The 24440-nt window shown below is 42.7% G+C and overlaps 1 protein-coding gene across 6 annotated transcripts in view; it reads left to right on the forward strand.

Moving 5' to 3' along the window:
• mef2aa (myocyte enhancer factor 2aa) overlaps positions 1–24440 on the forward strand; it is a 73864-nt gene that overhangs the window by 37544 nt on the left and 11880 nt on the right. For 4 of the 6 annotated variants that reach the window (XM_030425277.1, XM_030425276.1, XM_030425280.1 and 1 more), the window contains exons 4-5: positions 18528–18662; positions 20439–20661. In XM_030425277.1, the coding sequence (XP_030281137.1) occupies positions 18528–18662; positions 20439–20661 (358 nt within the window). Of the gene's footprint in view, positions 1–18328; positions 18461–18527; positions 18663–20438; positions 20662–24440 lie in introns of all 6 variants that reach the window. The other 2 variants (XM_030425279.1, XM_030425281.1) reach the window with 1 other exon arrangement.

Genomic DNA, 24440 nt, shown 5'->3' on the forward strand with positions numbered 1-24440 from the left:
TACATGCAGCATAAAGGAGTCAGCTGTGGCCCATTATCTTTTATTCATGCTGCTGCTGCTTGTGAATTACCTGCTTGGCAGAGCTGCAGAAGAGTGCTCTGGCATCCAGTAGACTCGAGCAGTCACTCCTCCATCAGGGGCCCTCGGAGCAGAGCTGGGGCTCACCTGCATGAAAAATACATGGATACAGTCCTTACTTACGTAACGGTGACCACAATTTTTTTTTATTATTATTTTCCCGTGACTCAGGAAGTGTCTTATTTCGAAACAAGCAAAACACCACAACGTCAGAGTCATTATGGGGTTATTCACCTCGGGCTGTTTTATCACATATATCTGTGGGCTGACGATGTGTGTTTATGTCAACAGCGGGATATGTTGTGCGTAATGTGGCACCGAGGTCCCGTGCAGTCCTCCCGCTCGGCCCTTCTGGCTACTCTCAAGGAAGCTGCCCCGCTGCACAAAAGGCGAGAACAAGCCACTGTTGTCCCCGCTCACTCGGGCCAGCATCTTTGCAGATATGCACAAATCCCCCTTCTGCCTGCTGGCAACGTGATTAAGGTTCAGAAATGAAGAAGCGGAGCAGAAGTAACCCACCCAGTCCACTTCACAGCATCACCACACAAGCCCCTCAATTTCGCTTGGCCAGCGAGTTGTGTCGGAGGTGGTTGATAATCTAGATCTCATCGGAACTGTTTTCCCAACAGATCTTAGTACACAACATGCAGTCGCTGATGCTTTTGAATCGATGGGAAGAATCCACCCCCTCCCTCCCCCCCGTTTATCCAGTGAAATGGGCCTCACATGAGCACACTTACGCTGGACACTTAAATTGTGTTAAACCAATCTTTGCCATGAAAACAATCATGTGCTCATTTGTCCGGTTTGGGAGGCCAGAAAAAAAAAAAAAAAAAAACCCTCTCCGGCTTTTCACTGGGATGCTCGTTCCGTGAGAGAAACTGAATCAAAGGTCACATTCCTGCTCAGTAGTACCATCTGTAGATAAAGGCTGAGCTGTGCAGTGTGGGAGAACAGTCTCCATGTTTTCCACAGATGGATGCATGCCTGGGCCACAGTTTGATAACCCAGTGGAGGGCTATGGACTTTGTCTCAGACTTGGCTCGCGGTCCAAAGCGAAGCAGTGGGCTCCGATTTTTTTTGCCCGTGTGTGTGTGTTGGTGTGCGCGATCGTGCACGTGTGCATGTGTTGATGGTCTTAACCTTAGCAACACTCCGGGCGACAGGTGAACTGTTGTGTGAAATCTTTATTTTTATGCATTCACCTGTGTGTCACATGAACCCTTCATTTATTTTCAGACATTTCTAAGTGGCATTAGGGTGGAATGTTCTTAATATAATTATAATGTATTATATGTGTTGTTTTGTCAAAACCATATCATAAAGAACCACTGCCCTCTTGTTTGCTTGGTGCAGGAAAACAACATAATTACTAGGATTTGGGCGACGTGGCCTTAAAGAAATATTACAACATCTTTAGGCTTATCGCGATACGTGATATTAACTAGGCCTGTCGCAATATACAGATGAATTGTCATTTAAAAATGGTTGGATAATCTTGAATATCAATGTTTAAAATGCACACATGATTATATAATGTAAATAATACATCACCTTTAAATCATTTTTTTTCCCTTTCGCTCTTGCTTTGTCATAGGTAGGGAGTGATTATGCACCTTAAAGCTGCAGAAAAAGTCGCACACATAAAAGATATTGTCAAATATTCACATTTGTAGATTCGTGGTTACGGACTCTCTCTTCCTCCTCCCAACACGCAAAAAATAGTTTTATGGATTTTCTATGGATAATCGCAAAACGAAAAAACTAATATCATGACAGCCCTCATTAATATATCTTGATATTTTTTATAATCTCCCGAAACACACTTGAGAAAACTCACCTTACTTTAACACAGCCTTCAAAACCAGGAAAAATCAACAATCAGGCCATATCACGATATAACAATATCCATAATCTAAGACGATATATTGTCTCATATCACGATAATGATATAATATTGATCTGTTGCCTAAAAATTACAGCAACAGAGTCTTTTGAGAGTCTCCTGCTGTGTCCTCAGATGTTTGTGATGCAGAAGAGTTAACACGCACGGCAAACATTGTATTTAATATGGCTGTGTTGTCGTGAACCGAGCGGAGTCGTCACGACTGACGGTTTCATGGTGCTCTCTCCTATTGTGCTCCGTATTGAGTTCTGTTTATGCCACAAATGAAAACGCTGCCGTTAGTCATTAGATTAATCTAATAATATTTACTCTTCCTCCCCTCTCTGCTTGTGGAGCTAATGAGATTTTGCTCTTGCTCGGCTATAACCTCACACCGTTCCTCGGGCGCACACAAAGATCACTGTGTCTCCAGTAGAAAACCTTGAAATCAGATCGCAACTTCACAGGCTTTCGTTTGGCTCTCTTTGAGCCATTCAGTACAATTAAAGGTATGCGGCGTATATCTGGATTAGTCAGGTTTGCAGGCGCGCAGAATTATTAAGTCAACGCTTAATTGTAATCCTATAAAATCGGGGTTGCGAACAGGCTCTAACCCAATTTGAGAATGCAATTTAAGTCAAATACCAGTGCCCCGTAATTGTAAATAACTGGACTGCCCCATATGCAAAGCACTGACTTTTCAGTGCTCCTCTTCTATTTACCCTGATGATTTGTGAGCGCAAACAACCAAGAAGATCATTCATAGGGAAATTCTGCTTATCTTCCTCATAATAAAGAGGGTCGGCCATTGTTAATGTGACTTGGGGGGGGAAGAAAAACAGACAATCTCCTCTCTATTTATGAAGGAACGCCTCCCCTCTCACAAGACCACTACAGTGAGAGGAAATGAGCATAAAATTATCAGGTCATTTCCATTAGGTTTTATTTCACGATCGCTATCGGCCGTTGTTATGAATGGAGCCGTATTAATCATATAATAAGGAATGCAAATTCTGACCATTACCGAATGTCAAGGTTTGTGTTTTCATCTGAGTCACACCTACTCCCTTTTTTTTTTTTTTTGTTTGAGACTTTCTCGACTGCCCTTCGCAGATTTTTTAAATGACAAAAGCTTTTTTGTGCATCCACAACTAAGGGTTCAGTTCGTCACCGTGTCCTATATTTTATATCTTTTCTTTTCTTTTTTTTTGTTTTGCAAATCAATGCTGTGCTTCAGGAGTGCATCTCCCGTGGCTTACAGCTCAAAAAGAAAAACACATTTTTATCACCGGTTATGAAATGAATCCTTTACAGTGCTTTGGGCTGAGCGGGCACCAGGAGTTTCAAACAGGGGGATGTTTATGTTGTCAATCAAAGGCTGAGTAGTGATTAAGACTCATTTCTTTCTTAATGAATGCAAATTGGCACATCTGCTATGGTGGGCTAGCTGTCCAGACTCTTCAATTAGCATGATTGATCAATTATCCTCCTGCTGGTGGCTCACTGGAAATGGAAGCCGGGAGAACGGATGGGGGTGGAAAGGGTGGTAGGAAGAGAGATGAAAGAGCAAGAGAGGAGAAAAAAAATGAACAGAAAACTGTCCAAAAACCCTGTCACTCGATAAATCAGGTTCTTGGGTTGATTAGACCAAAAGAATAATGGACTTTCATTTCAATCAAAGATGGCTCTCAGTTTAACACATACTTCTTAAAAATTGTGTTGATTTGCGTTTTGAAAAAGAGAAATCCTTCCATGTTGACGCCTATAAATGCAGATTAAAGATCTGAAGGTGATATTCTTAACATTTACACATAGAAATACATATTTCACTACAACTAGTGAAGATTTTACAGGTTCTGAGTCTTTTTTTTTTTTTTTTTCCCCACCTCTTTTGTTTTTCTGCTGGCGTTCCCATTGTGACACCTCAACCTCCCCGCGAAACAAAAACACAATTTGCATTTTAAATCTGCGTCTGATTCCCCATCAGCGGAATTTTTTGATCAAATATTCCCGTGAGAAAAACACGAGCTTCAGCCGTGCAAATATTTAGCAGATCAGTACTCTTTCAACTCCGGAGTCTGTCGAGGGTATTGTGGTGCGCGGCTTGTTTGTGTTTGTTTTAAACAGTAAGCACAAAAAAAAAAAATCCTTGAATATCAAAGCACACTGGTGAGAGGAGCAGAGGCAGATTGTCCTGAGTGTGTATTTATAATTGCGACACAAAAAAACATACTGGGGATTGGTCAGATGAGGCACTGGCTGGCACACAGGGACTAGCTAGTATGCACCTTTTCAACACATTGATCATATATTAATGAGGAAAAAAAATGAATTAACAGATATAACAGACAGGTCCTCTGCGGGGTGATTATTATTTATAAGTAATAAAAACAAGATATTTATCCCAACTGACTATTATCAACACGTTAAACTGTTTATTTAGGTTGAAAGAGGTCGGCATTATGAAAATAAATGCAGTTAACATGGAATGTAAGTGAGAAAAAGTTTGTGAGTCTATTATAAATTGAAATTAGAGCATCTGTATTCACACTTTGAGATGGTTGACAAAACAACTGGTCGCACTCCCTGCTTAAAGCACCAAACGTCACCAGTGATTTAGCGTGTATAAATCCCACCTCCTTCGTACCAAGCACGTTCATTTTCAACTACATCACTGCTGACGAGGCATGTGATGTTGTATTGTTATCATGCCGTTATAAATTCTGCCTAATCAATCATAAAAAAATCATATTATCTGATCTGGCTTTGAACATACCGTCTGTGGCTACAGTTAAGAAACTTGCAATGAGCTGGAGGTACGATACCACAACCACATCATGGTGTGTGTTGTCTAGTATCACTTTAAAATATTCATATAGTCACTTATGAGTTTGCTTGTTTACACTTCGTGTCGTACCCAGCATGATCTTAGTTTTACTATATCATACGTCATTGAATGATACATGTTGCTGCTCCGCTGTTGGTTTATCACATCCTTTTCTATATGATGTCATGATCCGCTACTCTAAACCGGTCTCCTCCGCTGCTGTGAGTCTTGCCAACGCAGAGAAAAAGATCTCCGAGATGATAAATTATTCACTGAACTCCCAAACAACAAACTGAAAACAAGTTAGTGTCCAGTTTCATGCTGACAAACCTGCATTAATTAAAAAAACAAAAAAAACAACAAAACACAACAAAAAAATCAATCACAAGAATCAAAGAAAACGTTCCTCCGCCTGAACACATCTGTGCACCACACTTCTGTTTTCTCTCTCCATCTTTCAGTAGTTTAGCTCTTGTAGACTGAAGAAGGTGGAAACAACTCAACTCAAACTACAAAATCTTGCCTTGACTAATTTGAAACAGTCACAGATCTACTTTGAATGTATTCTGTAACTTATATAACTGATTCATTTATGTCAAACTTAATTGATTTAAATATATAAATGTTTTAAAACAAAGCCCAGGCACACTTTCCCATTTATTGACTTACTTAGAAAATATATATTTTCAGCTGTACAGAATACAACAGCAGGTGTTTCAAATCTTCATTAAAATAACTTTAAAACATCTAAATATATGGTTTAAAAAGGCAGAGACGCTCAGTTCTTAAGTAAAGTAATGCACACTATTCAAGTTCTGTTCAGTTCTTCTGTCCTAGATTATGAAAATATTATGCAACTGGCGAAAAGTTAAATAGGCGCAGTTATATAATGTACAAATAATTTTAAATACTTTAAAATCTCTGTCTTAATTGTCACACCAAATTGAAATTGATGGAAGTTCATAAAACTCAAACCCAACAGTGTGCTTTGGAAAATGGTTAGCAGTGAAATATAAGGTGTATATGTATAATCTGTAGTGAATGGACTAAAACACACAGTAACAGAGTAAAGCTGTTTTAAATTACATAGGTAATTATTGATCATTTAAACGGTTATCTTTTTTTGGCAAAACTAGCACAAAAATTGCCCATAACACATGTTAAAGTACACAAGTAGGTAACATGTACTTGAGTACCAGTAACGATCAACATACATTTTCACGCAGAGTTGATAACGTATTTTCAGGGATTCAGGGTTTGTGCTGACCAGTACAGTAAATCTCTTGTTTCCGATGACTGGAAGTCCACAATATTTGGCTGGATAAGTACAGGAATTCACTCACATTATGGTTTGTTGGGTCTGAGCAGTAGTTTGGATAATTACATATGGGACCAGTGAAAGTTGGTCGTCTTAAAGTGGTTTCACGTTACTTTGTAGAACATTTGTGTGCAGACACCCGTAGTTTTTTTGTCGCTGTGGCTCTTGTCTGCTTCTATTTATACGTTTTTTTGTCTGTTTATTCTGAAGAAACCAACATTGCTGTGGCCAGAAACATGAGTGACATCACTTCCTTTGGCAACAGAGCCTTTTTTCTCTAGAAAAAGACAAGACTCAATACCTTGTTATTGGGGCCATCTTCCTTTGTATTAATGTTCACAGGCACAAACTAAACAAGGCTGAGACTCAGTTGAAATGTTGAGGTTTATTTGTGAAGTTTAGAGAAGTTTAGGTTTTCTCTTCCTTCTTCCCCCGACTTCTGACCTACGACTGTAAATATCATGCGCTGCCTTCGTCTGTACTCTAATCACAGTAAACACAGGAGGGATAGCAGTTTTCTTTTAATGAGCACTCATGTTATTCACCTGAAGTCAAATAAGCCAATTGCATTAAAACCTTAAAGGTCCCATATTGTGGATAGTGAGATTTCCATGTCTGCTAAAACAAGTGTAGGTGCTCTTTTAATCCTGTGAAACGATCAAACGGCTCAGTCCAGGGAGAAAAAACGCACACAGCGTGTATTTAGAAACTGTGCCTTTAAACAAGATGTGAGGACTTCTGGGAAGTTGTGATGTCACAACTATACAATCACTGCCCTCAGCACACTGACAGAGCGGATGCAGAAAAAAGGTGAGAAGTGATTGCTCAGGCCTGTAAGAGCTGACCAACCAGAGCAGGCCTTTTTTGGAGGCAGGGCCTTAAAGAGATAAAGCGCTAAATCAGAACTATATGAGGACAATATGAGGAAAATGATGTGACTTTTGAACATGTTAACATTTTCTAAAATAAAAATATGAAGATGAAAAATGAGCACAATACAGGACATTTATCTTTTTTAGCCCTTTTATTAACCTTTCGTTTGAGGCAGTCTTTCTCCTTTAGCGTTTGGTTTGTGTTTTCAGGTCTTTAGAGAAACATGCCTCTGTTCTCAGTGTTTTCTTTGTTCTTTTTCCTCCAAAAAATGGTGAGCTGTCATTTCTGGAAATGTAGAATAGCAAGTTAATTAGACATTTTGCATCTGGGATAGATTACACTCGTGACAAGTCATTATTCTAGTTGGAAGTATCCGTGATTTCTTATTGTCTGACTGGTCAAATTGGCCATTCTTTGTGTGTAATTATCTGCATCATTATCTATAATTTTGCCGGTCTATTTACAGTGTCTCAGAAAGGGAAAGCTGCAGTCTTAATGTAACAACAAAAAAAGTCTGAACTAAGAGCAGATTTGATTATTTTCAAGCAAACTTTTGATTGAAAATCTTAGATTTAGACCAGATATAGACTTTAGATGAGGTGAATATGGGCAGATTGAAAAAAGCTGGAATTTAAGAAATATCTAGCCAATTCAAAAGTGTTCATTAGGTTAATTTGCTTCATGGTAAAGTTTTGATTATGCTCAATATCCACCTCTAGGTCTTCACCCTTCACCCTTCACTCGCCACCACCCACCATTACTCCTCTCCTTTTCGGTGTTTCACCACAGAGCTCGCAGCAGCGATGATGAGAAATCCCTTTTAAGCTAAATCAAATGTCATTGCTATTGACATAGACTTATTGGGTTGATGTTGATTTTTCAGGGCTTTTCAATATATGTGAAATATTCTGCCAGCCCCATTTTTAATATTACAGAAAAAAAGTATGTGCACTTTGGGTCTCCAGTGATTTATTGGAGTGATATTGAAATGAATTTCTTTATTTTCATTGTGACTGTAGGTCACACAGACAGTACAGTGGATTATCTTAAATATGATGGTATTGCCTGAAGTATGATTACTTTAATGGAACTTCCCCCAAAAAATAATGAATATGTACTTTTTCTCTGTTATATTACTTTGTGGGTTTTCTCTACATGTTGCCACTTAAACATTAAGCCCGTCGGTCAGTCTGTTGTCTCTGGAGGGGGACGGTAAAGTAGCAGCATGGGCAGCCATTAGCTCTGAAAGCCCGTCATGGCCCCTTATTTGGGGTTCATATAAACACACCGAGTTGTAAAGATGAACAACTTCCTATTTCCTGTCCAGACAGGAGTGTTTTGTATACCTGAGAACAGGCGTTTAACCTTTTGGGCCTGCGGGTCAAAACAAACACGCTGTTCATACGGCACCGGCATCTATTTTCAGACTAGTGCAGTAGGACAAGTTAAAAATAAATAACTCAGAAGTGTTATAGTGAAAAAAGAGGGCTGGGTTATCACTGTTAGGAACTTACACAAGTGTGTCTGATTGCATTTTAAAGGGTTACTCCACCAATTTTACACATTCAAGTGTGCTCACAGGTCCTTAAGAGGATCACATCGTATGGGGAAAATAAATATAAAGCCTTTTATGGCTCCAGAGGAAGTTGCATGTAACCTGATGAATTGCCCCAAGTGATGTCACTCACTGGCTAAGTTGCATCGTGGGTAATGTAGGCCCCAGGTTTGAAAAAACAGTCCACTGGTCTGACATTGCACTTGTATAACACTATCAGAGAAATTGCCTTTTTCATCCCAAGCATTCCTTTTCAAAACACGTCACCTACGTTACCCACAATGCAACCTCGCCACCGAGTGACATCACTGGAGGCAGTTTATCCTATTACATGCAGCTTCCTCTGGAGCAACAAAAGGCTTATATGTGACTTTTTTTCACATATGCAGTAGCACTCCTCAAGACCTGTAAACATACATAATGTCTCAGATTGGTGGAGTCGGAATTTTAACCTTGTGAGTAGGGTGACACAAAACGACAAGACAAGTAAATATTACTGTAAGTTGTTTGCTGTTTAATATATGTTTTCAGCGCTACATTAAGACCCAAGCATGTTTTTATTAATTGCAAAAAAGTGAAATCCGATTTTTACACATTGCGTATTTTATGTATTTGAGCCTCATTATAAAGTTATGAATGTGGGAGTGTAAAGTTCAGTTCATTTAGTTTGTCATTACCCTCCTCTTGTGGTACAGCGTTGCATCTTAACATTATTATGGAGTGCTCTGGTACTTGTCTGAAAAGTCTTCTCTCGCCACACTGTGAGTGAAGCAGTATTAATGGTTCTGTTACGAGCAACATGCTGGGTTTCAAAGTGCCCCTTTTTATAGGACAAGGACTCCTTTTCCTCTGGGCTTTTAGTGAAAAAGGGTCACCACTCCTCTTTTGTAGTTTTTCTCCGTGTAATGAAACGGTTGTGGTAATGCTCATGCGAGTATAACATATACTCCTCTGTAGTGTGTGTTTTCTGCGACCGAGCAGATTCACTATAATCAAAATGTACTTTGATTACTCAGACTTGCCATAATAATCAGTAGCCCTGCTCTTTATTTGGGATTGTGTCAGCCGTTCAACAACGTTCCTTTTGACTTGCTCAATGGCTTAGCTCCATTATCAAGCCCTGGTTTTAAACCCATCGCGTATAATATCTCACTGTTTTATTATGTCTCTGCTCTCCGGCCTGTGATGCTTGTTACCAGGTTACTGCTGAGAGAGTTTTGCTTTTAGCACATGTCGTCCCTTATTGACGTCAGAGCTTTTTTTTTTTTTTTTCCCCAGCCTCTTAACTATGTCGCATATGTCTTATTTCAATTCAAGGGTCTCTTAGAGAGCATATAATGAAAGGAGACAACAACAAAAGACCACAAGCCATGGTGCGTTCGTCAACATTGGTACCCATTGACACCAACCAGTTAAAATTAGATGTGCTCATTCTTGAAATCTGTAACTAAACATTTTATTCGCAAGATGTTTGAGTAATATTTCAAGCTCAATCACAAATTTTTCCTCCCACTGATTCCTGTTAAACATCTGCAAAAGGTTCTTGGAACCAGAGCTCAGCTGACAGCAGTTGAGTTTGTTTGACGAATGCAGAGAGTTTAAAAAGAAGACACGGTATTTGAACTGATGTGTGTGGACATACCTTTTGCCCTGTAGAGCAGAGAAAAAGTGTTTCCTCTTTATGCATCAGCCTCTGCAGAAATGAAGATGTCTGACAGAGAAAAATTTTCTGTTGTGATTGTTGCTGATCAGTGTCGGGATCCGATATGGAACATTGGTTGTTAAATGCATATCATTAATTTTTTTTGTAACTGATAATGCTTACATAAAAAAAAGTTCCCTCTTGTCGGTAAAACACAACTACCAGTTGAGTGAAAAACAAATGAGGCTATAGGTGAGTAAAACCTCAAAATGTCTTAATATTAATGTGTAGCAACCATATTTTTTTACATTATTCTTGCAAACACTGTGTAACTACTTTACTATTATAGACTGATAATCCCAGAGTATCTTAGCAGAATGGTAGGATGTTACCAAAAAGGAACTCAATGCTATTAAAAAAGGGAAAGGTAACATGATTTCTTACTTTTCTGAGGTAGCTTAATGTATAGCTGCTCAAACTGAGCTTCCAACCACATACCTGTCATGTCTGTGGCGTGAACCACATGAAATAGGTCAGACATTGAGCTGACCTAATTTGGTTTGATCTAGTTACAGAGCAGCATTGACGCTCGTTATGTTAAAGATCACCAGAACCACAAGTCCACCCTCTGCGTTCCTAAATGACCTTGCGGGCTGAACGGCTGAAACGGGACCTTGCCTTTTTTTTTTTTTCTCGTGCACAGCGGCTTCTGTGAGTTAGCTTGTGCAACAATCAGCTTGCCCTTGTGGCCCCCTCCTCCCACTGTGCGTGCTGCGCGGCCAACCCCTCCTGCCCAGGGGCGAGGACAGAGCAAAGCCTGCTGGGATGGTGGTGGGTGGGGAGTGAGGGGGGTTAGCTGGCACCGTGCCACCTTCCCCTGGCTGCCTGGCCTGACTGGGGGCAAAGAGGGAGGCTGCTGTGTCTCAGATTGATGAGGACAGGTCTGTGGTCTGGGTATAGAGTGTTGCAGAACAGACGTCCTGCTGGCACATCCTGCCCTCTCTGCCGCGCGCCCCCCAGCCCTCCGTACTCGCCTTATCGGAACTCCTAATTGTCCTTATGAATATTTTAGAGGCGAGCAGGAATGGGAGTTCAGGGTTGGGGGTATGGTTTCAAGGGCCCTGACAGCTAATGATCCACTCAATGACCAGAGAGAAAGGGAGAGAGAGAGAAGGCGGGAGACAGAGATACAAGGAGTAGAAATGGTTAGAACGATGTTCAATAATCTGTACGTTAATGCTTTTTGTCGGGAGTGTAATTTCCTCTGATCAGTTTCGAATGTGCGCTTCCTTTTCCTTTATGTGGAGTGGGAACAGAAGTGTGTGTTCCCATTCTTTTTAATCTGTAGATAATGATGACATTGGTTTGCCTTTATCCTCAATTTGTAGTTTAATTCCCTCTTGTCTATACTGAAAATATGCAGTCCGCTGATTGAGACTGTTCTCTCTGACTGAGGCGGCTAATAGCTTTGTCACTCCGTCATTCACCACAGTCTCAGAGCGGAAGGCTCTGAAGGGAATGCTCGCTGCACACCAATTGCTTCCTTATTCTGTTAAATGGATGGGCTATATTTAATTGGCAATCTCGCCAGTCAAATGCAGGTAATTATTTGTAGTACACAGTAGGGCATTCACAACTTATGCATCTTAGCAGCCATAGGCTATTCTCAAAAGGTACTTTGGTAGTTGATATATCGCAAGAGATAACACATATTTAAAATTTTTTGATGATCAGTTGTCGTCAAAAAAACATCCCAGGTAGAAATAAGAAGGCTTTAAATGCACAGTTTGTAATTCCTGCCCCCAGGGGTCTCTCAATCAAAACAAAACATGTAAGTCGCATGGGATCATGGGAGTTTTTGTCCTCATTATTGAACAACCACCATTGTTGAAGAAAATCGAAACACGAAATCACGTTCACAGTTGAGGTAATACTTTTAAATTTTATCCGCGTTACGTTTGGTCACATTCGCCGACTTCCGTCCTCGCTTTCTGACTCGCTTCCAAAGTTATAGCATCAGGCAACAAAAATGTAACAAAGTCGTTTTAATGCAGAGATATTAGGTATGGTTTCTTTGAATAATGTAGGCCAGACCAACCAGGGTCCAGGTGCAACAGCAAAGTCCTTGATTGGCTCTGAGACGCTGTTTTCAAATGTGTCGCGATTGGACTGAACCCTTGTTAGAGGGCCATCTCAACACCGTACGTGTACGTGACATTTCGAAAGTGTCGTATCACGTTCACATAACATGTTTATCACCCGACTCTAATATCGGGAGATGAAAGGGAATGGTGGCAAGTGGAAGGCGAGCCAGTGACCCCTGTTCAAGACTGCGTTAACATTAGTAAGTGAGAAACCAGTGAATATTTTGATGAGAAACCCACGATGTTTCTACATTAATACACGTGACGGCACTGGATGCTTTTAAGGAGACCTCGGGACAATTTCCAGCCTTGTTTGTGTTCACTGAAACAGGTATTAAAAGTCAAAACCTATGTATTTCTAACCCTAACCAAGTCTTTTTTCTTGCCTAAACCTTACTGGAGTATAAGCAGAGTGTTGTCAAATGATAAAAGTAAAAAAATTGTTTGTGGTTTGCAGAAACGCACATTGCAGACATTTCATTTGGGTTTGAGCATACGGTATAGAATAGGTATATCTTGTCCTCATATGTATCTGTGGCTTTAGGTTTAGTATGCATGACTCATTCTGTAACTACTACTCTGCCCGTTGAGCTCACAGATCATTGTGGTCCGTCCATTGTCGCTGTGGTGTCAGGTGGGACTGACTCTCACTCTGCGTATTGTTTTTCAAACGGCTACAAGACAACAGTATCAAACTAAAACGCAGACGAGAGAGCTCGCCCCCTCCTGCTTGTCTTCCTGTCCGCAGAGTAACTAGACAATAGAGTAAGCCAAAGGAAGGACATGAATCCAGCCTCATATCCTGATATCAATCCGCTCGGTAATGTGCAAATGGTCATGAGATAAAAACAAGATATGTCTGGGAATTACAGAGGTCTCCTTATCTAAAAAGCCCCTCACTCCCAACTCGCAATATGCGGTGGGAAGTGGAGAGAGAGAGAGAAGACAGCTGCTGCTAGTGCTGCTGGGCCGTGGCATACAGTCGCCTTAAGACCGACCAAAAGAGCCTTTTATTCCCCTCAAGTGAAGACTACAGCACCACAGGGGAAAGGGAACATGATGGAAGTGAAAGTCTCTTAAGATGTTATATAAGAGCAGAATTATTCCTCAGCAGATAAAAGCCTCCCTATCAGCCGCCTCCCCATGCTGATTTCCTAGCGCGTTCACACTCAAAGAAGCCCTTTGATAAGCACATTAGATGGAACGGCCTGGACACAATGGTGATGTCATGAGGATTAGCACGCTACCTTGCTTAGTGTGGCGGGCGGGCACAAGGGCTAATTCACAGCCCTGCAGGGTGAGCGGCTGGAGCGAGGTGAGGGCAGGCCTCCCCGCTGCACGACCGGTCGAGATATAGCTGCTACTGTATGCAGTTTAGCATACACAACGTGCATTAAAGCGTCGTGTTGTGCTCCTGTTTTTGAAACGTTTTGTGCGATTTCCTGCTGGATTGCCATTGCGCTACACACTGTCTTGCTGTGTGAGGGGGCCTGTAATCAGAGCCGCGGCGCAGCAGTCACAGGTCAGGTGGTCCTCTGCCGACGGTGAAAGCCACTGTAAGTGACTGTGATTCAGGCACAATGGTGGAGACTACAGGAGCAGCCTCTTCATGCCTTCCTTTCAGCCATCTCCCCCACAAATGTTTTGAAGTTTTAGCTTTTATGCCCAACCGCTATCTTTCTCCTTTCACCCTGCCTTCTGTTCACGTACAGTACCGTGCAGTACATGAATAAGTTAAACGCAGAAAGCTCTCTTGACACGGGAGGGGGAGAACATTGGAGTGAGATTGTTTTCCAAGACTCGCAGCAGCAGAGTAAATTGCATGGGCCCATTTCACTGAAAGTACTTCTCAAGAAACAGGTGATGTAGGTGGCTTATGCAATGGTTCGAGTTTTATTTTTAATCCGCGGAATAGTGTTTGCGTCAGTTTTCGCAATAAAAAAATGAGAATATAATTCTTAAAGGTAAACATGAGACCCAGGGCTGAGCGGAATGTAGGCATGATGAACTGTATGACAAAAAGGAGTTTTTAAGGTTACTTGGTGGGCAGAAAATACATCGATTTCAAATCAAAGAGGTACGCAAGGTTGCTCTTCACTCCGACGAGGCGCTCTGTACTGTACATGCAGTGCGAATCTGGAGAGGGAATCGCTGTGCTTAATGTTCCCCATGGTTACAGTGAGGTTAGCAGTGAGGGCTCGGGTGGAGATGACAAACAAGTGTTTTTTTCTTCAGCATAAGGAAGCCTCCTCCAATGGTTTTTCAAGAGAAGTCCAAGTACCACACAAGGGGAAGTGCTGGACGCGCACACACAGATGCGCGCACGGACAATAGTGGCCGGTCGGTTTGACGTCAGCCACTCAGAGTCTCATTTTTATCTGAGGAGCCAAATTTCTATCAATACAGGTTTGGACTGCTGTGAGAAAATAGCAGCTGGCCTTGTTCCCACTCATCTTTGTGAGCCTCTCAGGGCCTTGTGAATAGATTACACAAGTTCCCTTGTCTATACGCTCTGCGGCCCCCCCCCCTCCCTCTCCGGCAACAAACATCCCCTATCCATCTTTCATCAGAAATGCTACTGAAAAATCCAAACCTCAGCTGTATTCACGTCCAGCCAACTTCACTTTTGAACCCCACATGCTTGCTTAGGCATTTGAGAGGCATTCTGAAGCTGCCTTTTCAAACTGTTCATAAAAAAAGAAGTCATCCTTTCTTTTTTGCCTCCTGATTGTCTGGCAAGTTTCCCCTTTTCTAGGTCAGAGCGCTGTAGTGTCTCGAACGGTGCGCAGTGTCGTCGTGTAAGAGCGAAGTTGATCTGGGGTCGGGTGGCCTTCAGGGCTCCATGTGGTCCCTTCTACGGCCATGTCTCTGCGCGGCTGGCTCTGATTGGCCAGCATGGGGAGCCAGGTCTTGACAGGTGTTTGGAAGAGGGACACCTGTTTGGCCATGTGCTGATTTAGTGATCCATTTAGTAGGAGCTGTGGGCAGCGTCTGTGGGACACCCGAAACATGCCAAGTCATTTAACAAAGAATTACAGCCATGCTTCCCAGGCCGTCAATGTGATGTGCATTTAGAACGCCACGGGGATGAGAAACTCTCGCATTTAGCGCACCTTAAATGCATCTTTATGGATATAACATGTAGAGCTGTAATGATTGCTATTTGTTTTCAGTTCCTTCAGTGTTTTCTATACGTTTTTGCGCATGTAAGAGATCTTGAATGTTTAAAAAGTCAAAGTCCGTACCGACAGAATAAAACACTGCCTCTGAAATGCCTCGTCGGTAGCCCTGCCATTAATTCCTTGACTTCGTGACATCACACTGTTGTCAGTTGTTTTCATAATTTAAGCTTTGCGGCTAGTTTGGCACCTAAGAATTTATTTATCGCAGCTGCTCTGTGGTTGCTAGCAGTGCAGGGTCAGGCGTGCGTGAGCTGACCAATCAGAGCAGACTGGGTATTCGGGAGGGGGGACTTAAAGAGACAGGAGCTAAAACAGAGTTTCAGACAGAGGGGAAATACAGTGCTGCAGTACCCAACAGTGTGAAAAAAATTGTGTTTTTTGTTTTTTTTAGCATTAAAGCATGTAAAGTTATTCTAGATGTAGCCCTAAATAAATTTATGAACTTGAAAATTAACATAATGTGTCTCCTTTAGGGAAAAAAAGGCAAAATTCCCTGATTCCATTTCTGTAAAAGTGTTTTTTTTTTCATTTATGTGCCTGTCTGACAATAATCTTGGTGTCGTCGACAAAACACAATAATCGTTAGACCGAACACCTAGTAAGTTGATTGAGGAAATAATCAACAGATAAGTCGATAATGGCAATATATACGTTAATCCTGTCCTGTATCGTTGTGATTCATGTATCACGGTACAGATCTGTGTGCTGCCTGCCCTCGTCCGCTGCTATCTGGTTCCCGCTCACCCACTGTGCTGCAGCAACCCCTCCCTAAATGGCTTGGGCCAGTGGGTGCGGCGTGCTGAATTTTGGCCAGGCTTGTTGTGAAAGTAGAGCAGCCCTGCCCATCTCGCACAGCCGTGCCCGACCAGTCCGACCAAACTATTCCCATAATGAGCAGGTTGGAGCTCAAAATTTGCAGGTTGAGATCAGATCTTTGGCTCGCTCGGTAGAGAAAGTGCATAGTTCTAACCCCAGTAAACACAGGCCTTTCAGGACCCTAACTAAAGAGGGTTCATTCAGTAAACAGGAAATGAACCAGCAAGGCGTTTTCTTAGAATGAGAAGAATGCCACTGCTCTGTACCACACCAAACAGTAATGCATCTGTGGTACAGTGCTAGCCATTCATTATCCAGAGGACTCGCTCTCTCTCTCTTACTCTCCTCTGGGCATTGTGGACACTAAGGTCTAAGGAGATGCTGCTGCTTTTCTGAACTTCCTTATTTCTGTCTCAGCGTGCACCGTCACATCTCTTCTGCCCGCGCGATGTGCATTAACATTGTTCTTGTGCGGCCAAGAATGTACATGCCTCCGAAAAACTTAAGCGCGTGAATGCACCGAGACGGAGCGAGCGGCTGGTTCCTCTGGTATTAACGAGCAATAATATCATGCAGGCGTCTTGTAAAGAGCCATGGCACAGGTTTTTTAGGAAATGTAACTTACACTGAGGTTGTGGTGAGCAGCGCTGGGTTAGCCGCATTGTCTAAACGCACTGTCACATTGCTGTCAGAGGATGTAGCAGCTGTAGAAAATACCCCCGCCCCCCCCCTCTCCCTTCCCCACACATAACACACACACATACACAAAAGTCACACACTCTCACACCCAGCACAACACTCAGACATATGCGCCGCGCACACACTCCTACTCGTGGACTTTCTGCTTCTCTCTCACGTACACACACGCACACGCACACACACACACACACACACACACACACATTTTCCACTTTGTTGGGTGATGAAGACCAGAAACATGGAGTAAGGTCTCATTAGTGTGTGTAGGCTTCTCTCCTCCACCTCGCACTCTGACCCCTGCATCCACAGGAGTCGGCGACCTTCCGTGTAGACACGAGGCCTCCGAGGCGGCCCGCAGACAGGGCAGGGCAGGCTGCTGTGGACCTGCAGCGGCCCGATAGAGGAACCTTGAGAGCCACACATAAATCATGTTTTGATGTACGCTGCCTTGATATCACAAGCTGTCACATGCTGTCAGCGAGTCTTGTTAACACTGCTATTCAGAGCTGTAATGAGGAGCAGAGAACAGCCTGTATGAAAGTGAGCAAAGGAGCGTGGCGTTTGCGTGTATTTGTTTAGCTTCCCCCCCCCCACCACCACCACCACCACCCGAAGTCAGAATAGGCTCTTTATAACACCACAACACGCTGTCCTGTGTACTTAAGAGCTCTTTGCTTTTACAATAATTGCTCAATTTCATGCTCAAATAAGCATCTTTGACCACATTTGATAATCCATTTTATTCCCCACATGCATTAACTTTGATAAGATCCCTGCGAGTGACAACCATACTGAATTACAGGCCGGGATGGTTCTTAAAGTGCTCCGCAGTAGTATCGTCTTAGGCAAGGGGTTTCTTCCAGCTGGGTGGCTTATGATAACTGAAATATAATGAAAAATGCAAACACACACTCGCCGCAAGAGAAGGAGGAACACAGAGGGACGAAGGGAGGGAGGGAGGGAGGTCAAGGAGGAGACAGAAAGAGGGGAAAAGGGAAGGAGGAGGACAAGATTTTGTTTCTCGGAACACTTCTGAAGGGTGAAAGGATATGGAGTGACATTTCAGTTTCCCCTCGGTACAGAGCCTTGCGCCGAACTCCAGATTAACCTAGCGCCGGTGCAGCAGCTGTTCATGTTGCGCCGCAATAAAAGAAACAATTTGAAGGGGAGACATTCAGGAGTTGATGATTGTTTTGTACATTTGTTTTTTTTAAATATTTTTCTGCTATAAAAGTAGCAGAAAACAAAACAAAACACAGAGCCACATCTTGTATTCTGTTTCTTTTTCAACTGTGCAATTTCATTTCAGAAATTGAGAAACAAAGGCCATAATGACTGTGCTAGTCCTGATCCCGATGACTGTTTTGGGCACAGCCCCCTCATGGACGACCATTTCGGCAAACTAAGCGAAGAGAGTGATTTAATGTACAAGCGCTGTGGTGTAAGTACTTCCTTTGTCCCCTGCTGTTTTGTGTTGATTCCTGTCTTTATGTTGATGTTCACTACAGGCGCTAAACAAGAAAGAACACAGAGGTTGTGATAGCCCGGACCCTGATGCCTCATATGTCCTCACTCCTCACACAGAAGAAAAGTATAAAAAAATTAATGAGGAGTTTGATAATATGATGAGAAATCATAAAATCGTAAGTACTGTAAATGCAACATCTTTGCTTGGCTTTGTGGCACAAAAGGATTTTCACTCTTTTTTTCATTTAACTTTTTCCTCTTTTTGTTACCCCCCCTCCCCCGCCCCAACCCCTCCTCCAGAACCTCTGTCAACTTCTTTCAGATCTACTCTAGCTTAAGATTAATGCCCCCCCTTCACTGGGCGTGCATTTGTTTCTTATGTTGATTTGTTCGGCAACTGATATTTTGGCACACCCTGATAAGATCACATTTCATGTGAACAGGTGAAATGTTGCATGCTTCTGCTGGAAAGATTACACCCTAGTATCACGGTCAGTGTTATCATAACTCGAACAGCAGTCGCTATTGAAACACATCGCATCACGTAAGCGTGAGTGTTTATCATAAACTTCTGCAGGTTCTGAGATTTGAGGTTTTACATCTCAGGCCTGATTTTTATTCATAATGTAACAAATGAAAAAATAGACTCCACAGTTCTTTGATAATGCAATGTTTATCATTTCTCCTGTCAGATCTTTCTATTATGTCTCTCTCAGCGCAGCCTCCAATAAAATATCTCATCCTCCAGCAGTGAAGTGTTCCCACAGCACACTAACACCACACTATCATTTAGCATCTTCCCTCTCCTTCATCACGTACCACACTGGCTCACCCTCTAAAACGCCACAAATCTTTTGTGATCTTATCATGCGTGACAATATTAGAATTATGCAAGAACATAGTGCTTACTAAGCAGTCGTTCCCTCTATGTTCCTGACATGAAGAGCATCACTTTGCCATTAACAAACTAATGATAACAGCCGACCGGCTCACTGGATAATGCTATGATGAAACGTTCTCACTGCCACCTGTCATTCTCACTTACGCTTTGCGCAGTCAGCACTTTGTAGGTAGATGCAAGTGAGTCACGACTCTTGTCGTTGTGAGTCCCCGCATTCCCCGTCTCTGCAGTGGCGAGAGACGCATTACACAGCACTGTTTCAGACAGCAAAAGTACATCTGTAGTGCTGACTGCTGCAATGCCAAAGTGATCACCTGAATGCATGTTTTTGGATTTTGTGTTTTCTGTGTTTTCTGTGTGTTTCGGTAGCACTGAAGAAATGTTTGTATTCTGTATGTGTGATGTTAATGAGAATAAACTCTTTTGGATGGTTATAGGATGTCACTCAATCAACCTCAGATGTCGGGCAGAAATGTTTCTTAAGATATTCTGTTATGAAGCAACTGCTGAGTTTAAAATGCACTTGCATCTTACTTCTTTTTGCAGTTCTTTAGTTTGCTCTCTGCCTGATTATTTTGTGAATTTATTAATGTACTAAAGGGACAAAATACATATTTTTCCTCTTACCTGTGCTGCTATTTGTCTTTCTAGTTTGTTTTGATGTCAGTTGCTGAGTTTTGGAGATGTCATCCGCAGATATGTCTGTTTTTTTCTCCAATAAAATGGATATTTTCCAAATTTAGGTTTATTGGGACTTTGAGCACCACAAACCAAGTGCCATCTAGTTCCATTATGTCCGAGAGAATGCAGACATCTCCGCGGACGATATCACCAAAATTCAGCTGGTAACGGCCAAACAATGTTCGTGGCTAAATAAGTACAACAGCTAAAAAGAAAAATTTGTATTTCTGTTTTGGGATGAACTGTCCCTTCTATAAAGAACAAAACTCCAGGGTCGCTGTCTGTTAATGATGCCATGACAACCATCAGACCATCAACTCAGAGTGTTTGTGTGTAAATATCTCTGTATGTGTTTGTCTCCCTCTTGTAGCCCACAGCATTGCCTCAGCAGAACTTCTCCATGCATGTGGCAGTGCCTGTGTCCAATCCTAATGCCATGTACCAGCCAGGAGGGACTCTGGGTAGCCAGGCTCTGGCAGCGGCCACGGCCTCCCTGAGTGACAGTGGGATGCTGTCCCCTCCACAGGCCTCTCTGCACAGGAATGTGGGCTCGAGTGGAGGCCCCCAGAGGCCCACCAGTGCAGGCAGTGCAGGTTAGTGAACAGGAACCCATGTCAGTTGGTCAAAGAGTTGTACTGAGGATGATCCAAATCACTCAGAGCAGGTTTTACAAAAGCTCCTTTGTCTAGAATTTGTATGTGATTATAGCATCTTTCAAACTATTGTGATGTAACATATTATGCTCGCTTTCAGTTTCCTCATACACTGCACTCCCCATCTGCCTGAGATGCTCCTTTTTTTAGCTCCCGTCTCTTTAATGCCCGGTGTGCTCTGATTGGTTGGCTCACACACACCTGAGCCAGCACAGCTCACTGTGTCTCAGGTCAGCTTTGTCATGTATTCAGGTTCCAGATCGCTTCACTTCTACAGTGAATATATGCACAAATTATGCAAATGTGTGACATGGTGACATACTGTGTCACAAAGTCACACAATTACATGTTGGGCTACTGACGTGGCGTTGGGGGGTGGGGGGGAATGAAAAGTGATAGTGGTCACCAAGGACTACTTTAGCTTAGCTTAGCATTAAACCTGGAAGAAGGGAGGAACAGCTAGCATGGTTCTCTTTTTAACAATATAGCTAGCCTTTGTATATTAACAGAAATGTAAAAATGATAAATGATATATTTTGAGAGTTACCTGCTGTACTTCTTACAGCCCTGATCGCCCTGCATCTCTCTCTCTCACACCACACCCAAAAAAACACAACGCCTTAGCTAGGCTAGCAGTTTCCTTTGCTTCCACCTTTTATGCTAAGCTAGGCTAAAGTTGTAAACTACTCATTTCAGATAACTTCAGGATTTTCTTGAGTTGTTTCTAATACAGATAGAGTTTCAACCTTGTTTTCAAGATGGTACATCGGATGCACTGCTCCCGAGGCCAAGCAGTCATGTCATTCTGACACCTGTAAACTGGTGTTTTTCTGTTGTGTTTTTCACACCCTCTTAAATTCTCATCATCACACCTTTTACTGTATCAGCATTGTGGAAAAATGAAGTCACTCTACGCTAGTACTTGTGTGGCTCGTGTGACTCAGTCAGTCCAGATGGCTTTTGCAAAATTCAGCTCCACCGCATACAACGGAGGTACATGCAACAAGGTGTGAAATGCCTCATTCAAATTTGACCACATATCAAAATTGGCTGACACCTTCCCATCTGCAGGAGGTTTACTTAGCGGTTGTTTATGACGATATCTCCTGTTTTGCATTTATCATCTGCAAGCGCTCTATTGTATCTTTTTTTTCTTATTCATGTTGGACCAACATATTTCAACAAAAGCTGAAAAAAAAACATGGAGGCGCATGCTGCATATTGGCATCGTGTGCTTTCATTTAAGTGCACCTCTGCTTGGCTGAGTGTTCAAATGATTATTAAGGGAGGCATAAATAATTGCATGTTGGAGATGTGTCCTCATGGTGGAATTCTGCATTCACCATCTCCAACTTTATGAACACAGCAAACACCATGCTGAACACAGCTTGATGTTGCTGGCCTCTGGTCGTATAGTGAATATTTCCCCACCGTGAGGCCACTGGCGGGAGCACATGCCTCGCTCTTTGTGTGCTGCTGAAGATAGATCTACATGACATTTCATGTCTGGTCTGGCATCTCCACCACATCTCTGCTAGCTTGCAGAAGGATGCAGATGGTTAATCATATCACTCTGTGCATCTCATTAGGTGGCATGCTGGATACCACAGACCTTTCAGTGCCAAGTGGTGTGGGCTCCAGCCCAGCGGGTAAGTCCTCCCGGAGAGATTCATTAGCTCTCTGTAGCTCTGCCCAATAGGCCTCCTGCTTAGCACGCGAGCTGGATAGTTGCGTGTCCATCTGTGATTGGTTGAAGACGGTTGTCTCTATCATTGACTGCAATTGCCTTTCCCCCTATATTCTCACCGCATGCAAAAGGAAATACATGTGTTGCTCGTCTCAACACAGGAAATGTATGATATGCTTGTTTAATGCATGTTTGGGAGATGGGAAGTGGCTCAGCAGCATTCACTCAGCGTTGTGTTTGTGCTTGGAACCAACCTGGGTAACCAGGCGAGGCAATTAGCTGTCCAAATGACTTTGGCAGGTAAATAAACGCAGTGTTTCCTTTAAACTTGTCACCTCGCTGTGGCCCTCCCGCCTCCTGTTTCCCTCCCTCTATTGACAGGTGCATCTGTTCCCCCCCCTGCCACTCTGACAGCCCTTATAAGGCTGGAGAGGGTCTGTAAGATGCCTAGACCAGCATAACCCTGTAGGTATTCGGGCCATGACATCCCACTAAGTCCTCAGTACACAATGACCGTACAGCCTGTCATGGATGCAATGTGCTGTCTGAGAGGCAGAGGCAGGTGGAGTTTAACTCTTTCCTTATTGCCCCATATAGCATTTATGACAAGATGCAGTATGGTGTTACGAACCGCTAATGATAGGTAATGTTCATAGCTTGTGGCAGACCATAAGGACATGCTTACAATGGGATATTCGGTTAACATATAAAGACCACCTCGGATTGGTTTACAGGCAGCATTAAGGAGAGAGTTTTAAGTTTGGGGTGTGGTACCGGGTTCGGGGTAAGAGTCAGGATCCTCTGCCAGGGGGCGTCAGCGTCTTGGCACAGCGCGAGCATGCTGCAGCTGTTGTTTGTACCAAGTGTGTAGAACAGCAGAGGCTACAGGGAGGAGAAACCTCTCCAGGCCTGCTGTCAGATGACCATTCCTGACATAGCTCTGATTTTTCACAAGTAGCAGCTATGACCGCGGCGGAGGCCTTTCAAAGCGGCCAGATGGAAGATGTGTCGTGTGATAGCTTCACTCCTGCTCGATGGCGTCACCGCAGAGAGAAGATTATGTGCTTTTTTGACATAGGAAAAAGGAGAATCTCTGGGCCCCTCGGTGAGATTTGAAGGGTTTACTTATTGCCCGATTGTGATGATGTCACAGTGAGCATTTGTAGGCAGATTTTTCTAGCAAACAATTTTCTACTGATAAGCCATTTTCTTGTCCTCATCCAGTCTCTGGATCAGATAACGCCTCTACAGCCACTACACGTTCACACTAAGCATCTCTTTGAGTCTCGTTTGATACACTTACTCCAGTGTGAAGTTCAATAATAGATCTTTTCTCTTAACAACTCATACAATTACACCTAATTACAAGCCCTTTTCCTTGACTGGTGAGTGTTAAAAGGTAACCACCGATTTTACACATTAAAGTGAGTTTACAGGCCTTGGGCAGAACCACTGCATATGTGAAAAAGGTGCTTTAAAGCCAGTTGTGGCTCCATAAATAGCCTCCAGTGATGTCACTCAGAGTTGCGGTGTGGGTAATGTAGGCACCTGGACTGGTCTCTAACTGGAAGTTTAAACACAAATGATCAAAATTGATACAGCGGAACCAGAAATATGGCCTTTTTTTATTCCATGCATTCGTCTTCCTTTCCAAAAAGCTTCCTCTGGAGCCGCATGATTTATACTACTTTTTATCACATATGCAGTAGTACTCCCCAAGACCTGTAAACACACTTTAAAGCGTGAAGTTTGCGGAGTTACCCTTTAAGAATGAAAGCTGTGTTGACGACCAGGGAAGATTAAAGAGTGTGCTCTATCTTATGCAATATGTCTGCAAGCTGTACCCATCCTTGAATTACTATCGGAGCATTTCAGGCTCTTGGAATACAACTACAAAGCTCGTTTGTCTGTTCGGCAGATCACACCAGGAAATGGAATGAAGGGAACAACGAGTTTGTGTTCTTGTAGAAAGTTATTTTCTTTAAATGTAGTGTGTGATTTCTTCATGATGAGGTTAATTAGATGTAAAAAA

The sequence above is a fragment of the Sparus aurata genome, chromosome 8, assembly GCF_900880675.1.
Source record: "Sparus aurata chromosome 8, fSpaAur1.1, whole genome shotgun sequence".
Taxonomy (NCBI): domain Eukaryota; kingdom Metazoa; phylum Chordata; class Actinopteri; order Spariformes; family Sparidae; genus Sparus; species Sparus aurata.